Source organism: Argentina silus (genome assembly GCF_951799395.1).
Source record: "Argentina silus genome assembly, chromosome: 20".
Classification (NCBI taxonomy): Eukaryota; Metazoa; Chordata; class Actinopteri; order Argentiniformes; family Argentinidae; genus Argentina; species Argentina silus.
Window position 1 is genome coordinate 14,231,886 of NC_139674.1, and position 23,315 is coordinate 14,255,200.

A 23,315-nucleotide genomic window follows, 5' to 3' on the forward strand; every position below is an offset into this window, starting at 1 on the left:
GCAAAGCAGAAAGGACATAGTTTTGGCTCTGTGTAGAAATATGTTCGCTCTTAATTACTTTGTTTCTTTTGTTTCATACAAGATGGACACGGACGCCAGATCGGTCATAAATGGAAGAGAATGATAAATGGTGGAGTTTATGTCAGACATAATTGTTCTAATCTCGATCAACAGCTTCCTCTTACTTTGTGAAATGCTTGGTATAGTACAGCTTAGTTTGCTTCTAAATGCTTGACATGATGCCCTAGCAGTGGTCTTAATATTACCAACAATAAATAAATAAACGTGGTTACAGCTACGTCATGATGAAATGTTGGCCTCTACCAAAGCAGGCGCAGCTAGATCGCTGGAGCTCCACCATTGACCTTTGACCTCAGACTAATCATAGCCGCGTTGCCAATTTGACCCTGGGTGATGTTTTGACCCCCGGCCCGCGGCCCGCGGCCTCTGCTCATCTAGCTGAGAGGTTTGAAGCTGTAGTGAAACTGAAGACTAAGTGTGGAGGGAAGCCAGGAATAGCTGCTCAGCTGATCAATAACCGAGAGGGCGAGTTTCACTCCACAGGCCCATTGCTGTAACAAGATCTCCTCCAGTCCATGGTAGCTAATGGACGAAAGATGATCTCAGACTAGAACCGCGAAGCTCTGAGAAAGAGAGTTTTGAGAGAGCGGGTCAGGGAACAACATACTCTTTCAACAGAGCCATTTTGTTTTCGCCCTGATCAGAAGAGTGCACTTGAGTTATTTCACAGTAAAATCAAAAGCTTAGAAAAAAAAACAAAAAAAACAATGCAAGCTTTGAAAACATAGATTGATTATATAAACCTATATACACAAAACAAAATTCAAAACTGTATCGATGTCTGAGAGGATGCTCCCATGTACTGGAAACCAAGTGTTCGTCAGGAGTTTTCAAAGCCCATATTGTATGAGGTTTTTATACATTTACGATTGCTACAATCAGCAGATATGATTTATATTCATTGACGTGAGGTGGTTTTACAAACAGACCCTGAACACGGACACTGGGTGGCGCTCTGCTGCTGCTCACTGTGAGTCACTATTGCCGGGACGGCCCTTTGTGATTCAGGAACCTGTTCCTCTTCACGGAGTAGAAGTCTGCGGATGACAAGCAGAGAGAAGAAAACAGATTTTACTACATTACTCGAGCGTGACGTGAACTGAGGTGACTGCACTACTGTTTGGGGATCGTAGCATAGCAACCAAGATCATAATGCTTCTGCTGTTCAGTTCGTACTGTTCTTTTGCTAGAACACTCAGGAGGTACTTAACGCTGTCAATCAGTGGCTAATAACACCAATTGAGAACCAGGGCAAAGCCGGTGTAATAGTTTTACACTTTTGGTATTTACAACACTATAATTCAAGAGAGGACCTTTAGGGCAGATGGTTACAATGGTGTTTATTCAAGTCAACCTCTTGACACAGGCACACTTAGTCTCTAGGCACACCAACTATCTGACTTGACCCCTGAACCCCGTCCCCTTCACTAACCTGTCATGGTGGCCTGTCTGCGTTTTGAAGCCCTGAGGTTGACCGTCCTCTTCTGGATCCTGTAGCTCCCCCTAGTGGTCACCTCAAGATACTCGTCTCCAGAGCTGCCCGAGGAAGGCGACGCCGAGCCGTTGCTGTCCGCCTTCTGCCCCACGACCACGCCCACCGGCGCCACGCCTCTCTTTCCCCTCACGCAGCTGCGGTAGAACGCTGGCACATCCTGGCACTTGAGCTCCTCCCATTCCACGGTGGAGCCCTGGGCGGGGCGGTCGGTCTGGAAGTCGAAGTCCCAGCGCTTCTTGGCCACCTCCACGCTCATACACAGCAGCATCTGGAAGTCCTGCTGAAGCTGCTGGTGGTCCACAGGCCCAAACAGGTTCCGCCTGACGGGCCCGGCTCCCAGCTTACGGGTCAGGGCCTCCACGCCCACAGAGCACAGCTCAGCGACCTCGGCCCGCTCCGACTCAGATGATGATGAAGATGCCATCTCAATGTCCCTGAAAGAGACGGAAACAGAGGGCGGAGGTTTAGTATCAGGACTGTGGCTTCTCCATGAGATGTGGCGCACACACACACACACACACACACACACACACCTGCTCAGCATTTACCCTGTTGGGCGTCGTTGAGTTTTATGTGATCAAACACATGTGTGCCTTAACCCACGTTGTAATTAAGTAGGTAACAAGACTCCACACCACATCAATCTCCAACATCCACTGAATCAGAACACCTGAACCCTGTAACTATGAACCTGCTCCACCTGCTCTGGGTGCTGCTAGGTGTCAGAGGTCGAGGGGTCAAGAGGAAAGGTCACACAGAAACGACCAGGAAATGTATGGGGAATGTTTCACTCCACAGAGAATTGATGTGCGTTGCCCCTTTCTACCCCATGTATTTTGAAGGATACATTTAGAATCCCAAGAATGTTATTTTACAGTTTAATCAAAAAGCTGTGTTGACATTTTCTTCCACTTTCCAGTTTGAATTTCATACTTAAAAGTAATAGCAAACTGAATTTGCAATTGCATCACCTTAAATCAAATCCAACTTCATTTAGAGTACATATACAGGTGCAATACCATGAATCCTAAGTATCCTACCCCGATACTAAAATACTTCCAATTACTAGGAAATAACTACTAGGAAATAACTACTAAACTAATAAGTCACCAATATTACCTGAAGTACACTGAAAACCTGAGTTTCAACTCTACCTGCTGACGGTGGTTGCTTGCCGAGTCTATCCCTGGTCTGAGACAGTTTGCCTCAAAAGAAGAAAAAAAAAGAAAGAAAAAAAAATCTAATTTTGCCTCCTTAACATACAGTTTTACCCGCCAGTGTTTAACAGCTCTCCACTGTCAGGGGAACGAGCAGCAGTAAAAAGGTGTGCCAGGCTGATATTAATCATTTGAGCGCCTTGGCTTATCAAGAGTCGTTGCACGGTGTGGTTAAGCAAATTTAACAGCGTCTGGGACGGTACTATAAATAGTCTGCATTGTACTCCCTCATACTCTATAAAGCGCTTTGAGTAAGAGAAAAGTGCTATATAAATGCAAATCATTATTTCACCGTGCGACCGTTAGATTTTACGCATCAGATGCGGCCAATGGGTTTTCAGATATAGAAACTCCGGCAATAGGCCCGCAACACCTCCGAATTCACAAAACACCATACGAGTTCATTTGAATGAAACTAGAGAAAATAAGCCCATGTATGTTCAACTGAGGACATGCTCATGTTTAAGTCTTGAAACAACATGGGACAAAGGCACGGGGTGATAAAGGGTGGGGGTTGATTTGAGCGTTGCGCAATGGTCTGTCAATTCTTATAGCCCACAACAAATAGCAAGTATGTTCATATCAATATAGCCTACTGTGCATCATTTCATATGAAGACTAATCTTTATACTCTTACAAATAGGAGGAGTCACCCTAGAACTCCATTTTGCCTTCCCTCCCGCATTTAACACATCTCTCGCGGAATTTAGTTGGACCGACTTATTTGACCTATTTTGATAAAACAATAAACTTAGAAACTTGGCGTGGTTATATCAGAGGAATATTAAGAATAATCATTATACTCATACAAATAAAACACTTTTGACAGTTTTATCTGCGTTATTGTGAAATGTCTTATGTAATCTGCGTGTTGGAAACAACTTTCAGGGGAAACACTTTTATGACATTTATGTTTCCTTCCAGCTGAGTAACTTTATATTTACACAAGAAAAAACCCCTGAAGATTCCAAAAGAATATCTGTGCCTATCTGTATCTCCATCTCTTTTATATAACCTCTAGTGAAAGTTGTTTGTGTCGAAAAAGTGGGCGCGGTATGCGGATCACATTAGCCTCCTTCTCTCCGGGGTCGCCAGATCCACACAAACATCACCGATCTCCGATACAATCTGTAGTTCTGGCCAAATTCTCCAAGTAAACCACGAGAAAAACTTTCTGTGCACTCTCACGGAAAGCACGCCGTGTTTTTTCCACCAATTATTAAAATAGAATCAACAAGTAATCTTGACGGAAGCAAAAGCACAGATTCAATTACCCAGTATCTTTACAATACTACAATAATAGTGTTCAGGCTGCTATACATGCATTTGTAAATGTTAGTCTAATTATCAGCTCGTTCAAGTAATTGAATAAGCAGAGAAAAAAATAAGTAAAGGATACAAATATATAAAAGTACATCGAGAATAGGCATATATAAAAACATTTTACGTTACAGAAAGAATACAAACGATGCATGCTTACCATCAGTTGTCAATAATGCAAACAAATCTGAAACAAAGTTGCAATCTCTCGTCGTGACTAACAAAAATGATGCGTCTCGGTAAAGGTAGTAAAACGTCCTCTGGACAACCAAAGATAAACTCAAATCACGTTGAAACTCCGTAAATGACCACAATTATTGCGTCCGCGTGTCCCCGTATCTGTGGCTTGTTTGTTATGGACTTAGAGGGCAGTGGTGGGGCCAACGGGTGGGACGTCCCACAGCAGTCCATCACGTGATAAGATCAACAATCAGGGGGTCCTGAGAGTTGGACCGTAGCCAAGACGTAAACAAGACTATCCTTGATCGGTTGATTTCTGATGTTGACAGATGGGCATTTCATGCAAAGATTGAATATGTTGCTAAAGTCAAGTCCATGTGGTATTTGCATTCTACACTAATGTAAAACCATGCCCGCAGTATAAACAACTATCTGTTGCAACACCTATTTTCAATCAACAGTTATTAAGTTGATGATTTTGAATACTGCGCTTACCTTGTTTTCATCATTAGAAACCTCCGCGGTTGTCAGGGTGATGCGCAGCGAACGGTTATTTGTTGTACTGCGTCGTAGACGAGTAACACGCTTCTCATTCACTTTTGGAACGAGGCCAAAAATATTTCTCCGCTTCCTGAATGTGACAAACATACTTTCGAACATTTTCTGAAGGTAATAGCACATCTCCCGCGGAATTTTGTTGGACCAATTTATTTGACCTACTTTGATAACACAGTGAATTTAGAACACCCTAATCTAGGATAATCTGTGTATGCATAGTGGTTTGTATACATTGTAATGTTTGAATTATCCCCAGCAGACAATGAGGCCCTCATGGTGTGATTGTTTGTGGACAGGGGATTCCTCCTTTGTTTTCCTCCTTCCCAGTGCTGTATTTACTGCCTGCCTATTGTTCTCAGACCAGACCTGTCACATATTGTTGCAATACTTTTTTCAATCAACAGTTATTAAGTTGATCATTTTGAATACTGCGCGTACCTAGTTTTCATCATAAGAAACCTCTGCGGTTGTCAGGGTGATGCGCAGCGAATGGGCATTTGTGGTACTGCGCTGTAGACTAGTAACACTTCTCATTCACTTTTGGAACTAGGCCAAATTTTCAAAACATTTCTCCTCTTCCAGAATGTGACAAACTTTTTGTCTTATGCGTATAGCGTCACTTTTGACCTTGGCACGTATCCAAGCACCCCTAGTCACGTTGAGTTGCAACGTGAGCAGGAGGAGTAGCCCTAGAACTCCATTTTCCCTTTTCTCCCGCATTTATTTAAACATCTCTCGCGGAATTCTGACCTACTTGTTTGACCTACTTATGTAACCCACTTATGTCACCCACTTTGATAAAATAGTACACTTAGAAGACGGCGTGCTTTCCGCCATCAGAACATAGTGTACAGATCACGACTAAGGCCTTTTCTATTAGTCCTTATGAACAGCAATTACATATTTGAACTAGTGAACCAGTAACTGCTGCATTTACAAAGTCATTGTATTAGTGGATACTGTATAACTTGATATGAATGTGAATGTATCATTGTTGAGGGAAATTAGGCTCATGCATAATGTAAGTTAGGCCAATGTCTTTGTTAACCACTTAATCACATAAATACTTTATAAACATTTACTAAATGCGTATTAGGCTACCCTATTTATTAGATCATGTAATCTGAGGAGTCGGACTCTACAGTACCTACATATAGGTATGAGTAGGAAGCTAGTATGTGCTTAAGATACATAGAATATACATTTTTTAAAAACTGCATTGGTTTATATAATTGAAATAAACAGTTACTGAATCAGTCCTCCCTAACCCAAAACGTAAATACTTCCTTATCACATAGATGATAAGGTTATGAGGCCTTTTGTTTCAATGTTGACAGTTATGCAAGTCATGATCCGGTTCTGTCAAGTATAGCGTGTGCACACATTCCAGTGTAAAGACATTAGATGAAGTTATTTAACCTTTTCCCTTCTTTCTTTCTCCCTCCTTTCACTATCATTCTTTTTTTTTTTATCGTTCTCTCTCTCCCTCTCTCCCCTCCTTTATTACGGTACACAGGTTCTACTGTATATCCTAACTACTTTACACAGTCCTCTTGTTCTTATGTCTTATATCATACCTAGGTTTTTTCCCCTTTTATGGAACTCTTCTGTGTCATAGATTCTTTGAGATGTTTCACAGGGTGTTCCGTTCTTCCCTGTTTGGACTGTTACATCATAAGACCTGTCGGTTGGGAGGCCTTCGCGCCAAATCCCTTCAGTGAGGAGGTTGTTCCAGGTTTCCGGGCCAACGTTTGTTGCTATTCATAGGCATGAGTCAGCTTGTGTTCTGTCCCACATTGATCACATCCCCAGTCATTGTGAATATGTTAGTCACGGCCTCAGTCAAAGCCAATACTGTACAGGCATTGATTAAGTAGTTGATTGTATAATAATGAAACAATAATAATGTGTTTATTGTGTATAGCAAGACACCAGAAATGGAGAGAAGAAGAATAGATAGATGCATAAAAAGTCAAACAAAAGCAAAGTAAAAAGGTCAGTAAAAACAACAATAAAAGTTAGTTAATGCATTCTGTATGGTCATTGTTTACATAATGGTCATTCTGTATGGTCATTGTTTACATAATGGTCATTCTGTATGGTCATTGTTTACATAATGGTCTAGTATTGTCATTGTTCACTGACCCATTGCACAAGGTCAGATGTGTTTCTCCCAGGAGTGAATAACATTTGTGTTTTTTGAGTGATTTCTACGTAGTCATAGTGACCGAGCCTATTGCGGTCACCTTGAGTCTTGTTTACGCTGACACGCTTCCTCCTTGAGTAAATGTCTTACTCAGCTCTGCATCGCCATGCTAAAACAGTGTTCATATAGTTCTCTGAATTACGCTGGTCAGGCCCAACCTAATCTAGGATAATCTGTGTATGCATAGTGGTTTGTACACATTGTAATGTTTGAATTATCCCCAGGAGACAATGAGGCCCTCATGGTGTGATTGTTTGTGGACAGGGGATTCCTCCTTTGTTTTCCTCCTTCCCAGTGCTGTATTTACTGCCTGCCTATTGTTCTCAGACCAGTCCTTAATCCTTCTGTTTCTCTGTCTGTACAATTTAACCTTAATCTCCTTGTTTCTTCTGTTCACAGTATTGTTAAGCAAGCACAACACATTTAGATTGACGGTCATTAACCTACTCTGCAGGACAGTCCCTCTTAATACAAAACACTTAACTCAAAACAGCCCCAATACCCTGACAACTGTGTCAGAGGTTATTGTGACTCAGAATATGATACAATGGCTTGTACTGTATGATATCATATGAGAAAAATGCAATGAATTATTTGTCAACAGTGCCTTTTTGCAGCTATCAGTACAGGAATGTTTGACACTGAACTGAACTAATTGATCAAACTCAGGCTCAGGCAACGTGGCTCAGGGCTGACATTCTAAAAGAGAATACTCTGGAAAGTGGCATTCTGGTTCTGAGGAAGCTCTGAATTGGAACGCCTTGGTGCCTGTTAGGCTGGGGGGGGGGGTTTGTGAATGATGATGCCAGCAAAAACCACAGAAGTCACATAGCTTCCCTTCTACAGGAAGTCCTCGTAGTAAAAGGGAAATCGAGATGAACCACAGAGAGAGGAGGACATCAGTGAACAGCGCTTGGGGGTTTCCATGGCCCTGTCGTACCCTTCACTACAGATGTGACTGCAGGCCAGAAGGCAGGCCCATGTGTTTCTACAGCACCCACTGCATCGTTAAGCAAGCACAACACATTTAGATTGACACTCATTAACCTACTCTACAGGACAGTCCCTCTTAATACAAAACACTTAGCTCAAAACAGCCCCAATACCCTGACGACTGTGTCAGAGGTTATTGTGACTCAGAATATGAGTGTGCCTTTTTGCAACTATCAGTACAGTAATGTTTGACACCGAACTGAACTAATTGATCAAACTCAGGCTCAGGCAACACAGCACAGGGATGACATTCTAAAAGAGAATATTCTGGAAAGAGGCCGCCTGTTACTCTGGGGGGGTTTGTGAATGATGATGTCTGCGAAAAACAACAGAAGTCACATAGCTGTGTACAGGAAGTCCCCGTAGTAAAAGGGAAGTCGAGATGAACCACAGAGAGAGGAGGGCATCAGTGAACAGCGCTTGGGGGTTTCCACGGCCCTGTCGTACCCTTCACTTGCGGATGTGACTGCAGGCGGGAAGGCAGGCCCACGTGTTTCTACAGGAAAGAGATGGTGAGTATTCTGATAGGTAGGCTGGGCCAGAGATGTGCCGCATCCTGGTGTCAGTGGCACGAAGGTTCACTTGGTCAGCATGGTTGAGAGAGAGAGAGAGAGAGAGAGAGAGAGTGAATGAAAGACAGACAGACAGACAGAGAGAGAAAGAGAGAAGGCTGGAGAGAATAGTCATGACATGCCTCTTGCTACTGCAGATGATGAATTGAGAGATATGATTTATTGACTAATGCTCTGGTTATCTGATGCTCTGGTTATCTAATTCTCTGGTTATGTAATGCTCTGGTTATGTAATGTTCTGGTTATCTAATTCTCTGGTTATGTAATGCTCTGGTTATGTAATGTTCTGGTTATCTGATGCTCTGGTTATCTAATTCTCTGGTTATCTGATGCTCTGGTTATCTAATTCTCTGGTTATCTAATTCTCTGGTTATCTAATGCTCTGGTTATCTCTCGGCTCACAAACTGATTATCCATCTGCAAGTTGTGCAGAGCAACAATGACATGTCAGTCATATATAGACCCAGTCGCTAAAGGTGAGGATTGGGGGAGGGTAGGCTGATCACAGAACTATGCCAAAGGGCAGCTTCTACTTGGAGCAATAACAAGCAGGCAGCCAAGCCTTCTAGGAACAGAGAATGCCCCTCCCCCTCTCCCTTGCCCAAGAGGTGAAAGAGGAGGAGCTCTTCTCCCTACAGCTGGGGGAGTCAAGGGTGGGGGGGGGGGGGGGGGGAGTGGGACCAGCTCCAGTTTCAGGGGTATGAGTGGGAATGGAGGATGGTGGGGGTGCAAGTGTTATGAGGCAGCAGCTGGATATTGTCAAGGGTATGGTGGGTGGGGGGGGGGGTTGAACGGGTTTAAGATTAAATGTGGCCTGGGGAGGCCTGGCGAAGTGTTTGTTTTGGGGGGCTGGGAGGGGTGGGGGTGGGGGGGGGTTTGGGGTGGTGTTGTAGCAAAGAGGGGTTTAAAATGGTCTCTCTCTACTCTGATTGGGCTGTGTGCACAAGTGTGTGTGCGTGTGTGTGTTTATATTTACATTTACATTTATGGCATTTACCAGACGCCTTTATCCAAAGCGACTTACAACAAATACATTTGTTTAAGTAAGTGAATCATCTATCCAACAGTCATCACAAGACAAAGTAATCAATGCTCACACCAGGGGCCATTGGCAGTCGTAATGCCAGTTGGCTAATTATTTTTTATTTTTTATTTTTTTTAAATATATTTCATTAGCAGGAGAGAACTTGTACAGGGGGGTAGCAGGGGAGAAGAGGTCTCGGGGTTAGGGTTAGTATAGGGGGGGTAGTGAGGGTGAAGCGGTCTTTAGGAGGGACTGTTAAGATGTGTGTGTGTGTGTGTGTGTGTGTGTGGGTGGGTGTGGTTCTATGTCCGTGTGTGTATTTGTAGAGAGGTACAGACACAGTTGCCTTTTTTCAGAGCGAGTCTGTGGTTTGAGGTGCTAAAGTTGCTGCTGTTTGAGATGTTGTTTTTTGAGTAAACGTATTTGAGGGGCGTGCAGAGGGGAGGGGGAAAGCTAGACTCAGGGGCGGGGCAACGAGGTAAAACAATCCTTTGTTTTTGTCCCAACATGTGTGCATGAGGGGCTGTGACAGGGTATGTTTTGGTCTCGCTAAGCAGCCTGTATGACTTTGTAGCCCCCCTCAATGGCAACCCAAAATAACAGCAAGAACCGTACTTTATTCAGTTTATATAATCTTATTAGATAACCTGTATATTTCAAATGTGTTTGCATGTCAGACCACCCAAAACTCTTTCACAATCAACTCTTTCACAATCTACCGTCCCTCGACCGTGGGCCTATGTCATGTCTGTTTGTGGTCTGTTGGGGAGGTGAGGTGAAGCAGTGTTGTGATTTATATGGTGTGTCTTTGTCCTTATCTTCATCTGGGCTCCATCTGGTTTCCATCTGGTTGTGGTCCTCATCACAGTGTAAGGCCTGCGTGTGTGTGTGTGTGTGTGTGTGTGTGTGTGTGTGTGTGTGTGTGTGAACGCCTGAATGAGCTGGGCACACCAACCTGTGCTCATGAGCAGCTGGATGGAGTTTGTTTGGACACGGGGCAGCGGTGAGCCTTGATAGGACGGAGGTGGACCTCCAGATGTTGGGGTGTCTCCAGTGGGGAGGGGTCTTTACTGGGGTCTGCTGTGTCGGGGGCCAAGGGTGTTGATGGTAACTGGGCCAGCTGGCTTTGCCTACGGTCTGCAGTTTGCAGTTAGTGTGTGTGTGTGTGTGTGTGTGGGGGGGGGGTGTCAGTGTCATGGTCATGGGGTGTGTGTGTGTGTGTGTCACTATAGAACACAGTCTTCCTTATTCCTCAAAGCTTAATGAGTGTACACTTTTTTTTATAAATGTTTTTACGGCATTTCTGCTTTATTGGGATAGAGACGGTAGAGATTGACAGGGAGGATGGGTGAGAGAGAGGAGGGATGACATGCAAGACATGTCGAGGGTCGGAATCGGACCAGGAACCTTGCGATTACGTGGTATGAGCATTAGTGTGCTACGCCACGAAGCGCCCCGAGTGTAAACTTAAATATGTTACGTTGTGTTGAACAACTTCTCCTATAAGCTTTGCAATAGGGAAGCCCCTGAGGCTGTGTTCTATGGTTTGTGGGTGTGTGTGTGTGTGCCTGCAAGTGCATGTGTGTGTGTGTGGGGCACCTAAAGTTGGGATTCCTCAAAGCTGCTCTCTGGAACAGTGGTCCTTGAGCAGTGAGCTGACGTTGGTGCCCCCAGAATAATGATTGAATTATGCCTCTTTCAGCAAAGAGAGAGAGCCCTCGGTGAGCTCTGTTCCACAGCCCCCATCTATGGCAGGATCTACCATCACAGAGGCTCTGGTCAGGGGGTTTAGAGAAATGTGTGAGTGTGTGTGTGTGAGAGCATGTGCATACCTCTGTGGATGCTTGTCTGTAACATTTACATCGGGTAGGGTGTGTGTGTGTGTGTGTGTGTGTGTGTGTGTGTGTGTGTGTGTGTGTGCATATCTCTGTGGTTTGAGTGTATTATTGACATGGCGTGTAAATTCTTATGTGTGTATGTGCATTTGTTTTAGAGAGCTTGACAGGAAGCAGGGGCCTGTTCAAAGCCACTAAGCAGAGGTACTGACAGATTCAGTCCAGAGGAAGCGTGTCTGTGCCTGTGTCTGTGTCTGTGTCTGTGTCTGTGTCTGTGTACTGTATGCGTGTCTTAAAGTAAAACACAGAAGAAACATTGGCAGTTCAACAACACTATGAAAAAGTTGTTGCTTTGCTTTGGGTGTGGTAAAAACGTTGAGCTGCATTCTGACCGAAATCAGTTTTATCTTGATACCAATACAAACTATAACCATCATTATTCCTTATAACTCTTGGTACCAGCACAGGTTTGGATAGAGACAATGGTGATGAGTGATTGTGTGTTTACAACAAGGGTTACCCCCGTCAAAGTGCTAGATACAAACACAACTGCCGTAGATTGAAGACCCATTTCTTCAGGCTACATCTTAACGGTCCCTCCTAAAGACCTCTTCACCCCCACTACGTACACCCCTGTACAAGTTGCTCTCCTATTAATATAAAAAAGCATTGTGACTGCCTATGGCCCCTGGTGTGAGCATTGTGACTGCCTATGGCCCCTGGTCTGAGCATTGTGACTGCCTATGGCCCCTGGTCTGAGCATTGTGACTGCCTATGGCCCCTGGTCTGAGCATTGTGACTGCCTATGACCCCTGGTCTGAGCATTGTGACTGCCTATGGCCCCTGGTCTGAGCATTGTGACTGCCTATGACCCCTGGTCTGAGCATTGTGACTGCCTATGGCCCCTGGTCTGAACATTGTGACTGCCTATGGCCCCTGGTCTGAGCATTGTGACTGCCTATGGCCCCTGGTCTGAACATTGTGACTGCCTATGGCCCCTGGTCTGAGCATTGTGACTGCCTATGGCCCCTGGTCTGAACATTGTGACTGCCTATGGCCCCTGGTCTGAACATTGTGACTGCCTATGGCCCCTGGTCTGAGCATTGTGACTGCCTATGGCCCCTGGTCTGAGCATTGTGACTGCCTATGGCCCCTGGTCTGAGCATTGTGACTGCCTATGGCCCCTGGTCTGAGCATTGATTACTTTATCTTATGATGACTGATGGACAGATGATTCACTTACTTAAACAAATGTATTTGTTGTAAGTCGCTTTGGATAAAGGCGTCTGCTAAATGCCATGAATGTAAATGTAAATGTAAAATGCAACATGTGTCAGTTCTCATTCAGACATTAGTCCCAATACTGACCACTGTGGGAGCAGCCAATCAGAGACTACGTAGCCTACAGGGAGGGTAAAGTTGAAGTATGTTTTCTTATAAATCAAATCAAATCCAATTGTATTTGTCACGTCCATCGCATACAGCCATAATTAACATAGTGAAATGCTTTGGGATGTTGCTCCTCGTTCAACAACAACAGTCAGCACAATACAATATAACAACATTATAACAATATAATAACAAGTCAACAATACAATATAGCAACATTATAACAGTATAATAAGTCAACAATACAATAGTAATAGTAGTAATCAGAAAAAAGTGACAATAGTACCAGTGCTAGTAATAAAATAATAAATAAGATATACATATTACTCAACAGTGTAAGCCCATCTGAGGTGAAATACGAAGACAGAAAACACAGCCAATGACTCATAATATCCATAACAGCTGGAATTTCATGCTCTATTTTCCCCCCACCCACACCCAGAGCAGTAGGGAAGCCCTTGCAGGCTGTGTTTCATGGTGACGGCTTATTGCAGTGGTTTAGTATTACACAATGTTTACGTTGCTGGAGTCATACAGCCTATGGTGTGACACAAGGTCACAGGCTCTCTCTCTCCAGCCCCACACATCTGCCATATTCCAACATTTACATTTACATTTATGGCATTTAGCAGACGCCTTTATCCAAAGCGACTTACAACAATACATTTGTTTAAGTAAGTGAATCATTTGTCCATCAGTCATCATAAGACAAAGTAATCAATGCTCGGACCAGGGGCCGTTGGCAGTCGTAAAGCCAGTAGGCTATTATTATTATTATTATTATTATTATTATTATTATTATTATTATTATTTTTATTTTTTTCTTTCTTTATTACTTTTATTAGCAGGAGAGAACTTGTACAGGGGGGTAGTGAGGGTGAAGAGGTCTCGGGGTTGGGGTTAGGGTTAGTATAGGGGGGGGGGTAGTGAGGGTGAAGCAGTCTTTAGGAGGGACTGTTAAGATGTAGCCTGAAGAGATGGGGTTTTCAATCTACGGCTAGTTCCTGTGGGTCAGGTTAATCCCTGTGTTGATCTGGACCCCCGTCTCTAAGCGTTTGGTTGATTGCCCTCAGCTGAGGTCGACGTATACGTTAGAGTCACACAGGGCTTAGTTGTGAAGCTGAGGGCCACCGCCCCTATTTCTCAGTACCTCTCCAAATATCTTTGTGTTTCTGTTATGTCATTGCCAGCTGAATTTAATTAATTCTCTACTGCCACCCGGTGGTCATGGAAATGCATTGCATTTTGTTTGGGCATGAACCTTCAAGTTCCAACATGTCAGCCTGTGTGTGTGTGAGAGTTTTCACTGTCATTGCTACACAATGTTACACTGGTAGCGCCATCTGCTGGAGATGTAGTGTGGCGAGTAGAGGCCACATTTTGAAGGAATTGTGCTTTCTGTGATAAAAGCACCAAATTTGACACCCACATCAAAGAGAGTATTCACCCAGATTACTACACCATGTTACACTAGTAGTGCCCTGCACCCTCTGCTGGCTTGTCTGGGAAGCTAAGCAGGCTTTGTCTTGGTTGATCCTTGGTTGGGGGACAAAACAGGCTGCTGGAAGTGGTGTTGGAGGACCAGTAGGTGGCACTCCTCCCTCTGGCCTAGGGACCCTAATGCCCCAGGGCAGTGAATGGGGCACTGTTCCGCAGAGAATGCCGTCCCTTCGGATGAGAAATTGAAATCTGAGGTCCCAACTCCCGAAAGATACCATGGCATATATCCCAAGTTAATATTCCCAATCTGGCCTACGTACTATCTTATATGTATGCCATTTAGCTGACGCTTTTATCCAAAGCAACTTACATTGCAGTGAGTGCATACATTTCAGTATATGTGGTCCCAGCGGGAATCAAACCCACAACCTAAGCGTTGTTAGCGCCGTGCTCTACCGACTGAGCCACACAGGGCCACATCTTGGCCACATCATCATCTAACCCTGCTTTCAATTGGCTCATTCCTCCCCTCTCCTCTCCCCTGCATCCATTCCCCCGGGGCGTTGCTGCAGATGACAGTATGTATTCAGTCAACTTTCCTGGTAAAATAAGGGTGTGGAAGATAATAATCTGCTGGAGATGTGGTGTCAGGACATCTACACGCTACACCTCTGCCAACTGGTGAGCAAGAGGGAGTAATCGGGAGCCGCCCATATAAGGGAACCGCCCATATAAGGGAGCCGCCCATATCAGGGAGCCGCCCATATAAGGGAGCCGCCTATAGGGTGGCAAAGGGAGTGTCCTAGTGTGCTGTAGGCTGTCAAGTATGACTCCTTTTTCGTCACACCCTCTAAAAAAGCAAGCCAGGCCAACTGCTGTAGCAGCCTTTCTCTCCTTAGCACTTTCCCCTTTCCTTTCTTGGGATGACCTTTAGCCTCTGTGCTGTTATGTTACAGCCAATGGCCCCTGGTCTGAGGAATAGGGCGGTGGCCCTCAGCTTCACAACTAAGCCCTGTGTGACTCTAACGTATACGTCGACCTCAGCTGAGGGCAGTCAACCAAACGCTTAGAGACGGGGGTCCAGATCAACACAGGGATTAACCTGACCCACAGGAACTAGCCGTAGATTGCGTCTTCTAAATGCCATAAGTGTAAATGTAAGGTGTATTGCCTAACCCTTGTGGTCCCGTCAACAGACACAGCATGTTCACTGTATTGATCAGGGTGACATTTCCTTTCACTGGTGGTTCATTTGGCCATGGGCGTAAGTAACACCCGATGGTACCCATTGATCTCCACGCCGTGTTTCGATTGGCCGACTGGGTGGGCTGGCGGGGTTTAGTTCACGTGGATGTGCATGTTTGCTTTGCTCATACTGCTTACCCTTGTGTGCTGTGCATTTGTGTGCACTGTGTACTATCTTCCAACGTAGATTGAAGACCTATCTCTTCAGGCTACGTCTTAACTGCCCCTCCGAAAGACCTCTTCATCCCCACTACCCCCCTGTGCAAGTTTCTCTCCTGTAAAAGAAATAAAAAATAAAAAAAATTCTTCCTTCTTCTAGCATTGTGACTGCCAATGGCCCCTGGTCCTAGCATAGATTACTTTTTCTTAGGATGACTGATGGATAGACGATTCATTTACTTAAACAAATGTGTTTGTTGTAAGTCGCTTTGGATAAAGGCGTCTGCTAAGTGCCGCAAATGTAAATGTATTCTATTGTAAAGACACAACCAGTCCAACTACTACTACAACGAGAATTATGCCAATTATCGTCTGTTTTGACAGCCATTGTGACCGTGGTCAACAGCCGGCTTACAGTACCACACCTCCTTTGTGTTTTGAGTTGCGTGATCTCTCTGCGTCTCTCCCCAGGTTGTGTCACATTCCACGACGTGCTGGAACATGGTTTGCCTGTAACTAGGAATAACTCTCCCTGTCTCTCTCTGTTTCTCTTTCTCTCTCCCTCTGTTTCTCTCTCTCTCTCTCTCTCTCTCTCTCTCTCTCTCCAGGCACGGCTGCTCTCTGTCAGACATGTCTGTTCTGTTCCAGAGAGAGAACATTATTGATGGTTCCCAGAGGGAGAGGTGGCCTATCTCCATGCCTGTGTCATCTCCCCTGTCCTGTCTGTGGCGGGGACAAAAATACCCCCAGCCCCACTTTCCATTTCCTGTTTTCTGTCACTGACTCTGACCCCCCCCCCCCCGCCATGTTCAGTCCCAAAGTCTGTCTGTCAATACCAGTCATCGCAATGACACGTGGAATTTTTCATCACCTTGCCCCGAGGCAGTGTGCCTGCCCATGTTGCACTCCCTCTCTCTCTCTCTCTCTCTCCCCCTCTCTCTCCCTCCCTCTCTCTCTCTCTCTCTCTCTGTGAGTTTGTTTCCCACCTGTCCTGTGTTCAGTGGAAGCCTGTGGTGTGCTCTGGCTAGCTGTGTGGTGTGGTGCGGTGCGGTGCGGTGCGGTGGTGTGTTTGCTGCGTGAGGCTCCCCTCCCCATGGCCTGCCCTCCCGAGTCTTACACCGTGGTCATCATCCCCCTGCGGAGCAGCCTCTACAGCCTCGATGCCCTGCGCTTCTACCTATGGGTGAGACCTGTGTGTGTGTGTGTGTGTGTGTGTGTGTGTGTGTGAGGGTAGAGTATGGGAGGGGTTGATGGTAGAATGTGTGGGTGCTTGGTAGAAGCGTCTGTATGTTTTAACATTGTCAGGGCTTGCAGATCGTAAACAAAATGTGAGCTCGCGTGAGCCCGGTACATTTCTGTCTACAACTGCTACTTACCATAGTGACAGATTGTACAGTCATGATCTGCAAACATGTCTTTGTGAGCACGTCACCTTTGCCTGAAAAGAGGATAACACAAACTATAGTCAAGTTGAACTACAGGCCCGCTGACTGACTGAAGTGCGCACACACACACACACACACACACACACACACACACACACACACACACGAACTGTACTTCAGTTACATTTCTATTAAGGTTATGCTATTTCAATGTTCCCAATCAATCAAAGCCACGATTTGACTCTTTTTTTAACCACTGTTAAAAAATAACAAATTATACTCTATGTACAAAGATCAAATGTTAGTCAAGTTGGGATGAAGGGAGAGGGTGGGAGTTGCTGTGAGCTAATCAATTGGAAACTATAGTAACCACACATTGTATTGGGTTTTCATTGAGTGGCCACAGCCAGAGAGTGAAGGCCTCCAGCCATACCTCACTCATATGGTGCTGAGATGTAAACATGGGCCTGGATGTTACTGTTTAAAACACCTTCATTTTGTCTGTCTTGTGGGTTTCTGTGGAACCGGGATCATCATCTGGAAACAAATGTCCAAATTCTATTTTATTCTATTTGGAATAGAATAGAATATCAATGATATTATATTATTTTATCGTTGTTTCTTGTTGTACTATTTTAAATAGTCTTGTGTTCGGCATTGGCGTGACAACAGCCACCCCGATGACAAATTCCCATGTGTGGAGTCCTGCTCCTCACAGCCTCCTGCCAAGAGACTAAAGATAGATAGCATTCTTGTTGCTATGTTTGAACTCTGCGTACATCATCCATCTAGATGGTTCCATAACAGCCTTCATTGGCAACGGCAAGAATGAATTTTTAGCAGGGGAGGCTGGTGGAGGCAGAAATCTGATGTTTGGGCTCATTGTAATGCATGGACTGGAATAGGGAATGGTGTCAAACGTACGACAGCCTTCATTGGCGAAGACATGCTTCTTTTTTCGCTGTGGATGGACAATAAAGATCTTTGAATTCAAATTTGAACATGGTCCATATTGTTGCTTTAGCAGGGGAGGCTGGTGTTTGATACCATTCCTCATTCCATTCAATGCATTACAATGAGCTCGTCCTCCGATTTCTACCTCCACCAGCCTCCCCTGAGCTTTAGTTATAAAGATAGGGTCAAATAGCAGGTTTATTACAGTTTTAAGAATTATATGCGGTCCAACCTTTGACAATAAAGAATCCACTGGCCCGATCCACTGAGCTATCAGAACCTCTTCAGTACATCCCATCTCCTGTTCCTGCAGATTAAGAGGCTGAAGGACCTGGAGAGGGAGAAGGACTCCCTGTGGGCGGGGATACAGGTTCTGGAGCAGGCCCGGCTCTGGTACCGCCAACGGCTGGAAGACAACCGAACCCGCCAGGTGGGGGCCAAGGCCGGGCCAGGGGCCTTGGCAGAGGTGTGGGGAGAAGAGGTGAGTTGGTGCTATGGGAGGGGGGGAACGTGGCCCCAACCCAAAGACTCTTTGATTCACGGACATCTGAAAGATTTGGATGGCCCCCAGGGAGCTAGAAGGAGCTCTGTACCGTATTGTAAAAGCTTTTAATGATCCACTTATGTTCATACTGTAGGTAGGGGTTCGGGATGGATTTTGAAGTAAACAATGGAGGTTTTCTTTTTGCACAAAACTGACTGACAGTCCTAGCCCACAATCCTCCCACCGTCCTTTTTGAGGTGAAACGTGTCACTGCCTCTCAGCAGGGAACGTCATCCTGTCACCTGAGGTCTTGTATCCAGAGAGTGAACGGCTCCCTGGGTAGCCTGATGAGCGAGCCTAATGCGACGAGCAGCGTCCAACACCTGGAGGATGGACGGTCGGACAGCGGCCTCCGGTGGCAGAACACGGTACTGGTACAGGTGAGGAGCGGTCAGGTCGGCAGCTTGCTCTTTTGGGGTCAAAGGTTAGGGTCAATTAGTCACAGAACTGTCACAGAAATAGTTATGCAAATGATGTTTAATCTATTAATCAGATCTGTCTTAGTCACTATGGTACTGGAGTGTGATGTGGTTAACAGGCCTTTGACCAGCCCGGCCCTGAAATGCCCGGTGTTGTTAATATGGTCTTGATGGAGTGATGTGATGTGTTTCTGTTGCATGGAGATTGTGAACATTTTCCTGTGGTTTGTTTGGACAGGAGGTGGGTGAGAAGAATCGTCAGATCTCCCTGTTGGAGCTGGAGAGACAATATCTTCTTCAACAGCTGGGTGAACTACAGGCGCACTGACTGACTGAAACACACACACACACACACACACACACACACACACACACACACACACACACACACATGCACTGTACTTCATGTTTTGTACTTCATGATTTAACTATTTTTTAACCACTGTAAATGTGTTTGTAAAATAACAAATTCTACTCAATCTATGTACAAAGATTCTGCTATGTTGTCTATTGTGTGTCTCCTGAATTGTCTGGTTCAGTCCTGCTGAAATGGTTGGCTTATAACAGGATGAATCATCTTCGTCTGTCTGTTATTTACCTGCTTCTGCTTACTGTCATGTAAATGTCAGCTACAGCTGTAGCACTACCCATTAAGCACATTGCAGCACTGAAGATGCCCAGCAGGGGGCAGTATGATACTGGTTCTGGTGAAAAGTGAGGGTAGTTTCGGCATTCATCAACGACAGTTCAAGGTGACTGAGCTGAATAACATCAGTAGAGAGGAACTGTTTTTTTTAGAATAATTATATACTTCAAAGTAATCAATTATTAGCATTACCATACAGTCATTCTGTATCATTCTAATCATGCCAATCAATAATCACACAAAAAAGTTCTACTAGATCGCTAACGATGGCATTGTCGTTCGTGCCAGGGCAGAACCATTGTAAGCCTCTAAGAACGCTGCATCCAAGTGTACAGACTCCTTGGTAAATGGATGAGTGTCTGGACGGTGTAGTTAGTATATAACCTGTATCCTGTCAGCGTTCATCAACCTTCACATTTCCGTCCCTGCCTGTGAGGACTGTGTTGAAACACGTTGCAGCTCTCTCCCTGGTGGTCCCGCACTGATGTTGCCTCAGCTGATAAGACTTATGTCTAACCTGCCCATCACTGACACACAGGCTGGCTCACACACACACACACACACACACACACTCTCTCTCTCTATCTCTCTCTATCTCTCTCTCTCACATGCACACACACGTGCACACATATGCACACAAGCATGCAGACATGCACACACACACACATGCGCAAACATGCCATGCATGCAAGCGTGCACACACACACACACACACACACACACACACACAGTCACGCAAAAGGGCACAACTTACCCCCCAAAAAAACCCTCCACCCTCCATTCTATTTCCTTTGTTCCTCTCTTCATAAACACACTTAGGAAGCCCCCCCCCCCCCCCCCCCCCCCCACGGCCCAGCTCCTTACAGAAAAACACTGTCAGACTAAATATCATTTTCTGTTTCTTTATGTGGTGTGGTTGCATGCTGGCTCCCATGGGAGGATGTCAGATTAAGAGGACAGTGAGGGCGATGAATCATCACTTCTGGCGCGCAAACTACTTTGTCTACTCTTACAGTAAGACCGTATCCAGTCATCTAATCATCACGTATGGCTATTTACTCACCGGCACTCGATTTTATTTAATTTTTTTCCTGTTTTAATTTTTCCTCCTGTGCATCTTGATGTGGAATCTTGTGGTGGGCGATCCACCTCGGATAGGGAGAATGGCGGTGTCATTGTCCCTAAGTGTGTATTTATCCTGTGCCTATGCCGGCTCACTGTCTGGCCCGGAGGTTGTTGTTGTTGTTGTTGGTTGTCTGTGTTGTGGGTTGATAAGTCTCCTACCTAAGACTTACAGTGGTTTCTTAAACAGAGGAGAGGCTGGAAGTTGAGGATTGGGGACTGGGGAAGTCATACAAATGTGCTACGGCTACATATGTTTAGACTCTTGACTTGTACAAAGTGAATAGTTGACTCACAAAACTTTGGTGGTGTAATGTGTGTCTGAATCTTTAAAGGCACACAACTGAGATCTGCTCAGTCATGTTGGGCAAAGTGAGACAACTGAATGATACAAAATGTTTGAGTCAATAAGACAGATTATAATTGCCGTCAAAGGTTCAAGTGTTGCTGTTAAACTATACCTGCAATGACTCAGGTTGTCAAATGTTAGTTGGATATGGTTATGTTGTGCACAGGTTTATGACTAAACAATGATTAAAGATGATTGTATCTGATTTTAACTTTCATTACACAATCACACAATCACATCCATGAATTACCAACAGCAAGAATGATGAAATTCCACACCGCCAGATAGACATGCAACTGAGGAATCTGTGCTAGTCTCTGATTAACATCTCAGTGGAAAAAAAAAAAAAAGAAAACATCCATTATGGAAGCAGGATTTCACATAAGTAGCTGCTGTTCCGTTTCCACAGACTGCCACTGAACCATCAAGACCAGGGTACCAGCAGTCTGCTAATTGTCAGGTCTAATTCACGCTACAGAGCCAAACATAACTTTTGTTAGCATTGTCATGCCTCTGTGACACTGAACATCACTCCTTCCTTACCGGCACGGTTCACTGGCTCTCAACCCTTATACATAAAAGTCTCTCAACTCTTCTTCTGGCCTGCCCCCGGCCCGCCTGCACTACGACTTTGTTTTTCTTCTTCTGTGGTTTTCCTATGAGAGAGAGAGAATTAGGAAGTACCTGCCTCCTCCTCCCTGCAGGTCTGAGGAGGTGTGAAACATAATCAGATAAACAGAAGGAGGGAGAGGTTTTAATGGGTTCTTCTCGTGTTTACGTCTGAGCTTCCTCTCGGAGTTCTGAGGGTGACCTTCTTTAATGCATTCCTCAGGCTTTTGGGAAGGAGCACATCCAGGGCACCCTGAGATGGCCGCTGTAGATGGCCTTTGAAGAGTACTCTGGGAGTCTAATAGGCTTCAGAGAGGGTTGGGATTCATCTGTAACATCGCCGAGACGTAGAGTGGAATAAAACATGGGATGTGGATATTTGTCAGTTTTGTTTTGGTGTTATTTCTTGAGACTGCAGTGCCTACCTGGGACTTTGATGCTCAGTGTAATGTCAGTTTGACGGAGGCGTTTTTAGGCAATCCAATTGGCTATGATTAGGGCCATGGGTTTTTCCTCAACTCGTGACCTTACTTGGAATAGCTCTGGGCCTTAGTTCTGGCCTTTTCACGCCTCCAACTCCAACAATTGTGATGTTTATGAATACTGCAAGTGCTGGACCATGTGGGTTAAATGAAATAACAGTGTACTGAGAAAATCATACACTTTATTAACAAACAGATTGAAAATACTATACATCATCCCTTAGACCTTTTCCCCTTTTCTTTTCCTTTGAACCCAGTACCCCTATAGGGCATAAAACAATGAAAACAAGTGTCACCTTTCATTAGCACCAAAAGATTACACTGACGGAAATTAAAAAGTGTCAGAGTTTAGGTCTCCTCCGCTTATAATAAGGGATTGGTTTGTGCCGTGTAAACAGACATGAAACAGACATCACATTTTCCCATAGAGTGAAATCACTCGGGGCGCTGCTGTCATCAGAAGGCAAGGTTATCTCCCCAGAGGGTTCCAATGCTGAAAGGATGAATGACTGGACAACTTAAGTTGCCTTTGTCAATTAGTGTCAGAAAGATGAGGATTAAAACATCACAAGTTTCTACTATGTTTGGAGACATTTTCTAATCTTTTCAGCTTGACTCACTGTACACACAGCGGCAACCAGGTCCATTAACTATGAACGTGTCGCCGGATTTTTTTGGCCTGAGAATCACAAGAATGTTAGAACGATACTGTACATAGGCAGCCATTCATACTGTACAAACCACTTGTGCTAAAGATATGTGGGTTTAAGGAATTCTAAGACTCTGATTCACAAAGGCAAACACAAACACCCTCATGCGTGGCGGACACGATCTCCACTGAGAAACATTGTGCAACTGTAAACCTGATTGAGCGTCGGAGGCTTGTGTCAGAGTCCCGCGACCACACACACTGACAGATAATGTGAGAAGCTGTTCTTCTAATATGTCGAAAGTCAATTAGATCCAACATTTTAAACATCATGTTTTATGACACATTAGTTAGGCTACTCTGTGGTATTTCCATAAATGTAACTTTTATGGCATTTCTTTCTGGACTGTACAAACTGATGAGACATGGTGTTGGGTAATCG

General features: G+C 44.8%; 2 protein-coding genes across 3 annotated transcripts; one reads left to right on the forward strand and one right to left on the reverse strand.

Annotated features, from left to right (window-relative positions):
• Positions 1-201: 201 nt before the first annotated feature.
• cdkn1d (cyclin-dependent kinase inhibitor 1D) lies at positions 202-4,507 on the reverse strand. The gene is made up of 3 exons (XM_083692536.1): positions 4,274-4,507; positions 1,514-2,010; positions 202-1,118 (listed from the first exon to the last, which is right to left on the reverse strand). Exons 2-3 carry the CDS (start codon positions 1,998-2,000, stop codon positions 1,060-1,062), a joined length of 546 nt encoding a protein of 181 aa, XP_083548662.1. The 5' UTR covers positions 2,001-2,010; positions 4,274-4,507; the 3' UTR covers positions 202-1,059.
• Positions 4,508-16,673: 12,166 nt separating this feature from the next.
• sapcd1 (suppressor APC domain containing 1) lies at positions 16,674-19,466 on the forward strand. 2 transcript variants are annotated; one of them, XM_083692332.1, is made up of 4 exons: positions 16,674-16,897; positions 18,367-18,534; positions 18,819-18,977; positions 19,255-19,466. In XM_083692332.1, exons 1-4 carry the CDS (start codon positions 16,808-16,810, stop codon positions 19,342-19,344), a joined length of 507 nt encoding a protein of 168 aa, XP_083548458.1. In that variant the 5' UTR covers positions 16,674-16,807; the 3' UTR covers positions 19,345-19,466. The 2 variants fall into 2 exon arrangements, with proteins under 2 accessions (XP_083548458.1, XP_083548459.1); XM_083692333.1 differs by having other exon boundaries at positions 18,822-18,977.
• The last annotated feature ends 3,849 nt before the right edge of the window (positions 19,467-23,315 follow it).

What these genes read in the sequence shown, in the direction of transcription:
- cdkn1d (XM_083692536.1), bottom strand. Translation starts at nt 2,000, where the DNA reads ATGGCATCTTCATCATCATCTGAGTCGGAGCGGGCCGAGGTCGCTGAG. An exon ending in CAGACAGGCCACCATGACAG is followed by an intron (nt 1,119 to 1,513) that starts GTTAGTGAAGGG and finishes TGTCATCCGCAG; the next exon opens with ACTTCTACTCCGTGAAGAGG.
- sapcd1 (XM_083692332.1), top strand. Translation starts at nt 16,808, where the DNA reads ATGGCCTGCCCTCCCGAGTCTTACACCGTGGTCATCATCCCCCTGCGG. An exon ending in CAGAGGTGTGGGGAGAAGAG is followed by an intron (nt 18,535 to 18,818) that starts GTGAGTTGGTGC and finishes ACTGCCTCTCAG; the next exon opens with CAGGGAACGTCATCCTGTCA. An exon ending in AGAACACGGTACTGGTACAG is followed by an intron (nt 18,978 to 19,254) that starts GTGAGGAGCGGT and finishes TTGTTTGGACAG; the next exon opens with GAGGTGGGTGAGAAGAATCG.